This window comes from Triticum aestivum, chromosome 1D (genome assembly GCF_018294505.1).
Source record: "Triticum aestivum cultivar Chinese Spring chromosome 1D, IWGSC CS RefSeq v2.1, whole genome shotgun sequence".
Taxonomy (NCBI): Eukaryota; Viridiplantae; Streptophyta; class Magnoliopsida; order Poales; family Poaceae; genus Triticum; species Triticum aestivum.
The window spans coordinates 225381839-225390998 of record NC_057796.1 but is presented as its reverse complement, the minus strand read 5'-3'; the positions used below and the strand labels follow the sequence as shown (position 1 = coordinate 225390998).

General features: G+C 44.3%; 1 protein-coding gene across 1 annotated transcript in view; it reads right to left on the bottom strand.

The window, feature by feature from the left end:
• Positions 1–9160, bottom strand: part of LOC123181120 (protein EXECUTER 1, chloroplastic) — a gene marked incomplete at its 5' end in the record, with an annotated part of 11641 nt that extends 2481 nt beyond the window's left edge. Inside the window, 11 exon segments of the mRNA XM_044593346.1 lie at positions 1564–1682; positions 1771–1863; positions 1940–2014; positions 2670–2836; positions 2933–3041; positions 3549–4259; positions 4874–4952; positions 5616–5722; positions 6318–6383; positions 7262–7378; positions 8559–9160. Of these exon segments, the coding sequence (XP_044449281.1) occupies positions 1590–1682; positions 1771–1863; positions 1940–2014; positions 2670–2836; positions 2933–3041; positions 3549–4259; positions 4874–4952; positions 5616–5722; positions 6318–6383; positions 7262–7378; positions 8559–9160 (2219 nt within the window).

The window sequence follows — 9160 nt, the reverse complement described above, 5'->3', positions numbered from 1 at the left end:
GGGGTCGGCTCCTGCTGCTGGCATTGTCGGTCGGTCCAGATCCCCTTGTCGACCGGCTCGGGCTGCGGCAGCGTGGGCCCGAGGGCGCTCTGCCTTGGCTGGCTGCTGCTCCGGCGAGGCTGAGGAGCCGCTTGCTGCTGTTTCCTAGCGGCGGGCGGGGCTCCGGGGGCGGCACGCCTGGTGGTGACGGTGGTTCAGATCCGACCACGGGCTGCAGCGGGCGGGTCCCGATGGACCCCTTCTCTTCGGGCCATGGCTCGGCCTCCTTCTCTCGGTCGGGGTCGGAGGCGGGCTGGGGCTGGTGGAGGTGGGGGCGTGCCGGCCGGATCTGATGCGAGTTTTCCGGCAGGCGGCGCGGGTTGGGCGGCGGCCGGGCGTGGCCGCTGCTCCGGTCGTGGGCGGCGGCGTGGGGAGGTCTCGGTGATGGCCTTCCGGTGTCGTGGCGACTCCACGGTAGCTCGACGGATCTGTTCGCGGCAGCGGCCGGCTTCTCCGGCGTCGGCTCGTCTGCGGTCGGGCCGTTTCGGCCTTCACCCCATCTCCTCGTCGCCCGGGCGTTACTCTCATCAATGGGCTGGTCCTCTCCCGGCTGCGGTCCACCGCTCGTCTCGCGCCCCGGTGCTGCAGGACCGAGCTCGTCCCGCGCCCGATGCAGCAAGACCGAGCTCGTCTCGCGCACGGTGCAGCAGGACTGACCTCGTCCCCCTCTCGATGCTGCAGGACCGAGCTCGTCTCGCGCTCGGGGCTGCAGGACGGGTCGGTGGATGCCAGTTTTGGCCGACCTATTGGGTCTCGACGCTGGGGTCGCCCAGGAGTGCGAAAGGTGGGGCCTTTCCGCTCGTCTCTTTCGTTGGGGTGCGACGGGTCTCGGGTGAGGTGGTGTCGAGGTCTTGGATGCTGGGGCGGCGGCCCTGGTGGTGGTAACGCGGTGCTCGTGGACAGAGCCCGTGCCTTGGTGCTGCCCGGTTTCCATGGCCATGTGGGCGGCGTGGTTGCCTAGGTGTGGCGTTCGGTGGCGGTGAGTGTTGGCCGAGGTGAAAACCTGTTCTATCTTCGGACGGACCGGCGGCGATGATCGTTCCCTTTTTGAAGGCGTCGTCGCGGCTATCATTGCCCGTCATGCGGCTTCGGGGGAAACTCTGATCCTTGGATCGGGCGGTGGCTGCGCGCCGGTGTCGTTCCCTTCTTGAAGGCGCCGCCTTGGAGCGTATGGTTCGTCATATGTAGCTTCATCTCTGTATGGCTAGGGGTGGTGTTGCTGCGCTCAGCGCCTTTGTATTCTGCCCTGGGTGTGTGCGTGTGTTGCGGTGGTGTGGCGTGTGTTTGTACTGGGTGCTTGTTGATTGGTGCTTTATATATAAAGCGGGGCGAAAGCCTTTTTCGGTAGAATGAATAGTAATTTACACGCATAAGATCATCAAAGCGAACACAAACCACTTTTGAATGAACAATTAACAATATTGAGCAAGTGCAACAAGACGCAAGAGTAAAGGACATGATCGTTATCATTAATCTACAATAGTAGTTGTATAGTAAACCAAGATAAGATGAAATTCACTTCACCTTGAACTGCGTCTCTTCAAATGAAACTAGTCAGGAAGACTCAACCGCCTAAAGAATTCAAAAAGATGGAGATTTGATGTCCAGTAGAAGAAAGCTATCACAGGACCATCTCTGATGAACTACAAATTGCACAAAGGAAATCTGTTCAAAACAAGTAATGAATAATAAATATGCAAACAAATATGTACTTTGTATGAATGATTTCACCTTTCCATCTAGTATCAAAAGCTCGCCGTCAACCCATCGAGGATTTTTGAAGCCAGCATCTGCAATCCTCCTTTGCCCCTTATACCTAGCAACCTGTGTCATAGTGTAACATAAGATGAGCAGTTTGATGGTGAAAAGGTAAAATCATTAATCCTCTCACAGAAAATACCACTCCAAGTTCTCTAGGGATGACCCCCTTATGAGGAAGCTGATAGTGTTTGCCAACTTTTGCACGGAAGACAACCTGGGATGCAAATAAGATCAAACAGGATTGAGTTAGTAATGGTATCATTACAAAAGAAAATATAATATCTACTTACGAGTGGACATATATTGATTAAGAAAAATAACTACGACATGCTGTTAATATCCACGCCAGCACTTAATTTGAATTTGGGTAGATCATTTTATTATGTGTGGCAATACTTAATTAATATCAGTGCTTATCAGTTCAAATATTGCATAACTATTTCAATATCATAAAGTATGCATCATCGTAAAACTGAAATAACCATCTCCAAGATCAGAATAATGTGAGCAAGGATGACATCAGCATGAATTAAGGTGTCTTAATCAGCTCTAGTAATAAAACTCTCAATTACTCTACATGACCACATAAAGACAAGAGAGGTCCCACAATGCAACTAAGAAACATAGCAAGGGGATTCGACATGAAAAATTCAGAGTATGGGTGTGCAACTCCAAATATTGAGTATGGTACCCCTAAGAATGTTCTGTAAAACAAAAGGTATTCCACAATTATCCAAGAATGTGCAATGCATGAAAACCCACACTTCTTACCAGAGAGAACTAGTAAATGCAAAAATTAAACATCAATGTACCCAAAAAATAATGCATTTCCATTGCAAATGGGAAGGACATAAATCAAAGCATAATACCTGACCCGCTGGCACAAGATTGTCCCCAGTCAATTTTGCAGCTTCGACATACTCATAAAACTTAAGATCCGAGTGCTCCTCAGATGAATCATCCTCCTGCCATTGACCAAATTTCCGTTGTAAACTAAGAACTTCTGAGTCAAACCCAGATGCAGTCTCATATAGACCTGCCAAGAAGTACCTTTTCAGCCAATACCATAAAAGAGAGACGGCAGATAATGATATCATGAAAAGCTAAGTTGAAGAGATGATTAGGAATATACCACTAAGAGGATCTGAAGAGATGGGCATCTGAATACGGCTGAAGTGGGTAACTCCATATAGTTTTGGCTGAACCTTGTTATTAAGTTGCTTAATACCAAGTTGTAGTATCTGCAGCAGATAAGCTGAGGTGAAAAAGTCTCCTTTCTTAATGTGACTCGGCAACGCTATTAGAAAATACATGCCCAGTATAAATATATATTTCAGGGCTTAATGAATTAGTCAATATGTTTGTCTTCAAATACTTTGGAGAGAAAAAAAAACAGAAGTGGTACGAAAACGATTCAGTGTGTTCATGTCAAAAGGTGCTCGACACAGATAACTACTTTACTTAACAACCAATAGCCGACTTCAAAAGGCAGATATTATATGTATTCTGCAGATTTTATTTTTTTTTGAATTGATGCACTTTATCATCAAGACAAAAGGTGGTGCATTTTACAAAATGTAGTTCACCAATTTCCTAGAAATTTATAAAAAGCACAGTTTGATGTTTTAACAGTTTATGCAGATTAGCAACATTTAAAGAAAAACTTAAATAGCATAAGAAGTCCATAGTAAATAGTAGGTTCTTTGTTCCAAAGCTATTGCAAAGCAGCTCAGCGTTACAATATTTACCGGTAGTTTCCTATTGCCCCCAGACAACTTTACACGATCAAACTTGAGATCACCATCCTGCTCAGTGGTACGGAAGCCAACCCGCTTCCTCGGAATCTGCTGAGCCTTTTCTGCAGCTGGCTTTTTACTGGATTGTTCAGTATAGAAGGTAAATGAAAAGCGGTCTCTCTTGTCTAATTTAGCTGGCATGCGTTCAAACGTTTTAGGTGAGGACTGTGAAGCAAAATCCTTATCATTATCAACTTCAATTCCAATCGATAACAATGCTTCAATATCACTTTCCTCACCAGACTCATCATTATTCTCTTCTGCAGAAATTGTTCCTGCTTCTTCATTGTTATCTTCATCGCCAATATCTTGTGAAGATTCATTTTCGATCTCAGCTTCATCATTGTCATCATCTTCCTCTGAAATCTGATCAAATATTTTAATTATATAGTCCTGGTTGATGTTTTCCATAGGCGCTACCTTCAATATTTTGATCCTGGGAATTGGAGTTGAATCATTTGACAGGTTTTTCAAACCAGCTGGACCAGCAGCAACATCACTATCATCGCTATTTTGATCGTCCATGTTTATGCCTTCATCGTGTTCCTCGTGTTTAGCACCTAAGGAATTGCTAGATATGTTTATATTGTTGACATCTAGTTTTCCACTCAACATGTTTCGCAACTGGTCCGAATCACTGACATCTGGTTTCAGATGCACTGCCTGGAATAAAAGCTTTATTTTGTTAGAAAATGAGCATGGCTAAAAAAACTAAGGCTCGCAAATTGTTAGATAGCAATTGTTGTAAGCTTACGGTTTTCTACCAAAACTAGGTCAGATCAGGTATAGGAATCATGTCATCGCACAGGACAGCTACACTTGCCAGATACCATATAAATACCAGAGTTCAATATCAACGGGTACGGACTAGTGGCCATAAGAAAATTAATAAGCAGCTATGCTGAAAGGGCCATTAACTCAAACAATCAAACTTATGAAGGATGCATATAAAAAGCCTTGCAACCATAACAATATCTATGGAAGTCGAAACATGGTATTTCATGTGCATCAGAAAAATACCAGTGCTTGGATGGACTACGACTACATAACTCGAAGATGCATATAAAAAATTGTAATGTCTATCAGTACTGGCATCATGATACTCTATAATGATATTGTCATATCAAAAGACATAAAGGATGCAATGGTGAGTTTACATGAGCATGAGCAAACACGGTAACTTGGCATTCTACTTATGCAATTTGTGATGAGTGGGAATGAGATTTTTTTTTCAGTTGATTATTAATTTACTCTCTTTGAAGTGTCAGTCAGCATACCTGCAGGTTGTATCCTCCATTTGCCTCTGCAAAATAAATTTCGAATATAGGGTAACCATGGCCATCTGAAGCCAGCTGCCTGAACATACGCGAGAGAGAATTAAAACCTAAGGCTATTTTAGCAAATGAAACACACTTGATACTATTCATTTCATGGAAAGCCCATTCCATAATAATATGATGAATATTTATTCATTTCTTTGTTGCCCCAGAGGGGCCCACCCTGGTGGGACCGAGAGAACTAATGGATATTGCTATTTCTTTCATGTGGTAAAATACCAATGTCATTCTTAAGAATCCAAGTTCTGTTTCATCAATGGAAAATAACGATTTAACCCAGTTTCTTCACCATAAGCTTACTGATTTCACTACCATGTTTTCTATCACCTCCTTATTTGGTCTCATTTCTCTAGTAGTAACACTTGTGACCAAAATTTCCAACTAACATGCAGTCATTCTACAATGGCATAGGCGTCCTCAGAGTGAACACCCTGGAGTAGCTAACCCACCCTATCACAGGGATTTTCTTTTTCATCTCTTTCTCAAAACAACATTAATAGTAACAAAACTAAGAACTCAAGTCATCCATAAACATAATGCATGTACTGAAAGTGCACCTAGGAAATGATTGATCAAAGAAAATACACACAACTTGCAATATAGGACAAGAAAACTTTGTAGTTTCGACATACCAAACATGAACTTTAGAGTGTCAATAATAAATAAACAGAAAAAGCAATACCTGATATCATAACTTTTTGCCACGTATCGACCATGTTCAGCGCTTATACGGATTATAAGACCATATGGATCAGACAAACTTCCAGAAATCCCAGACCACCATCCCAACTGCATATGCTCTAAAGGATAAGGTAATGGCATATCCATAAACTAGAGTACAATGGCTAACAGAAACTTGGGAAAGCTACTCATTTACAAGGCTATATTTTTATAACACGTGCAAATTCATGTGCATTCCAGTTTCCAAAACAAGAGATTCAGGCTTATTAGCTGGTAGCCTGCTACATGACTTTATCCTGCCTCAACTTTAAGCTGTTAGGCTACAGTTATGGCCTTGTGGGACATAATCGTCATACATAAACAACAGTGCTAACAGTAGAATCAACTAGAAAAGCCACAATGGGGGTACTAACTAAGATGGGTAACATGATTACCCTCTTTTAATCCCTCTGTTGAAGAATGCATGGTGTTTTGCTCATGGTCTAAGCAACGGTCTGATATGTGGCATGTGTTTATAGCCAGTGGGCATGTGATGTCATACCATACCATACCTCTTCAGCTTAACTTGGGCTTAATCCAGACTTAATTAAAATGGTACTCCGTATGTGATACTGCATGCTACGTATTTCATAGTTGCTACTTTGTAACCATAGAGTCTAACAACACAAAAATTAACAGACTGTTGAGCCTTTGTGTTACTAACCAGTCCTGCACCAGCTTGGTCTCTAATATAAGCTGCATCCACATAGCGCTCCTCTTCTATGGCCCTCTGTAAGAGTTAAAACATTAGATAAACGGTGCTCAATTATCAAATTAATATCAAAGTATCAATCTACACATGGTATCATGAATCAAGTCAGTTACTCTACTTGAAAGCATTCAGATTGGTTCCTCTTATCTACAGCATAGTTATGGAAACTGGACAGGTAGATGGCTCGGTCAGGCTCCCAGTTCATGGTCCCTGGTTGGATCACCGGAGCAGAACTAGTACATGATGAATTGAAGTTATGCACAAAACCCAGAAGGCAAGTGTGCAATTGCTCCATTGTTCAGGACGTGGGCTCAAACCACCATCACTTCATATTTCATTTCCTTATTCAACAATTTAATCCTCCAAGCAGATGCAACAGTTGCCAATTTCTAGACAGCTGTGTGAAAGAATTCCAGCTCAGCCTTGTTGCCGCTGGTTCATAACGGCCCAATAGCACAAGATATAAAATTGAACAGCCTGTCACATCCAGTTGCAACACTGATATGAAACAGTGACTGCTGAAAGTTAATCACTCTGTTACCAGTGGCATTTCAACACCTGACATGTCTGATATTGCTGATTAAGATGGGGAAAGTAAATACAATATGTGAGAGAAATTTTTGGTGAGAGTATGCCTTGATGGCACCCATAAATTGGGTTATCTCAGGTATTAGATAAGTTATTAGCTACTGTTTCCATCCAAAGCAGTAAGCATGCCAGACATTCATCCCCCTGTAGCATAGGACTATTTCACTAGCTATTGACAGGCACCTAACTAGGATATTTTAAAGTAATAATAGAGGAAACATGACGTCGCAAGCGAACTAAAATGATCAAAGGTGCCATTCATCATTAACTATCCACAGACAAAAGAGCAGATATTTGCGATTTCTTACATGTAACTCAGATATTGCTCTGCCGACAGTATCATTTCTTGATGTAGCAGCAATAGCTAACTTCAGTTTGTGGGCACTCCTATAGTCTTCTCTACACACAGCAGTGCGGAGTTGTAGCTGAAACACAATACACGGCCATCAGGATTTGCAATCTGATAGAAGCAAACGATTAAGAGGAAAAATATCTTGACAAAAAACACAATATGCACATGGTATATCAGCAATGCGCAAAGAATTAAGTTATGCCTAATATTGCCCATACATCTTTTTAATTAGTCATATACAGATACGACACAACCAGCACTCAATGGTTCCAAACAATTCCAGATACAAAAAAAAAACTGGCACACCTAATGAAAAACAATTTTAAAAACATCAAACATCGTATAAAATACAAATAAGCTCCTGGCTCTTCTTTATGTTGCCATGAAGTAAGACCTTTTTGCCATTAATATATGGCAACCAATCATGAAGCTTAGTGGTGTGATTTCAGAAAGGTTGTCCAAACTGTAACTCATATATGATCATTGTTTCTACCATAACTTGTAGTCCCAGCTCTACAATAAAAGCATAGGTGTTCTATCAGTCTAAACCACAGTATGATGCATGCTTTGTAAATCTATTAGATCACTGAGCCTATCAACGGTATGATTGTGAATCTATTAGACCATTGGGCCTATTAACGGTATGATGCATGCTTTGTGAATCTATTAGACCATTGAGCCTATTAACAAAAGCGTATAAGCATTGCAAACCTTCAATACAAATGTTGACACGGTATCTTCCACATGTTGTTGGCATGGTAACAGATGGCATAGGCCATAAATGGAACATGTTATGGTGCTAAGGCCATAAATGGATTGACCTAACACGACATTAGTAGTTTCAACACACGAAAGAACTTTGGCGACTAAGTCACATTGATACTTGAGAAAAAATAAATGTGTCACTCCAAAGAAGCCAGTTTAAGTTTGAGTCTGGCTTCAGTAGTGCTTCAGCTCCCTAAGGAGTAAGTTTCTTCAGAACAGTTAATCGCCATCGATTGAGCATATCCGCACTAGGTAAATTTCTTCAGAACCTAACTCCTTCATGCTACTAGTTCCTAGGATAAGGCAAGTATAGATGGTCTGGCAGAAGAAAGGGGAAATATGGAATTTGGGCATGGTCCATGGAGACATTTGTACTGCTAAACGTTCCATGTTTGTAATCACATGTTAATGAAAAATCAATAACGGTGCCTTTTGTGCAAGCCTCATCCATATTCACAAGTAGTCACTGATCAGTGAGAAAAATCAACCTGCAGTTCATCAACAAGGCGCTCGCTCTCCTGAATGAGGGCGAAGTGCTGCTTCCACCTCTCCCAGCTCCACTTCCCTGCTTCCTGCACCACGTCCACCTCCTCACCGTCTTCCTCCACTCCCTGCCCTCTCTCCTCCAGTTCGTGAGAACTCTCCGCTCCCTTCGCGAGACCCGCCTCCTTCGAGGGGTGTGCGGAGGGCCAGTAATTCCCGACGTACTCGCTCCACCGCCGCACGGCGCCCTGGAGGGCATCGTGGAAGAGAGCGTCCCAGCCTCGGCGTGGCTCGCCGCCGGGGTCCGCGCCGGAGCTGCGCGCGCCGCACCGGAACACCGAGGCGGCGTCGGAGGCGCGGCGGGTCGGCGCGGCGCCCGCCAGGCGGCGGACGCGGAGGAGGCGCTGGCCGCGGTGCGCGGCGAGGAATCGGCTAGGGTTGGGGTCCAGCTGCCGCGAGGACGAGGACGAGGAGGGGAAGGAGGCGGCCGTGGCGGGCAGCGGCGCGAGGGGCGCGGTATAGACGGACGCCATGGAGGCAGAGTCAGCACGGCCGCGGAGATGGAAGCCGCCGCGCGACGCACCGGATGAATCGTGCTCGTGCGCTC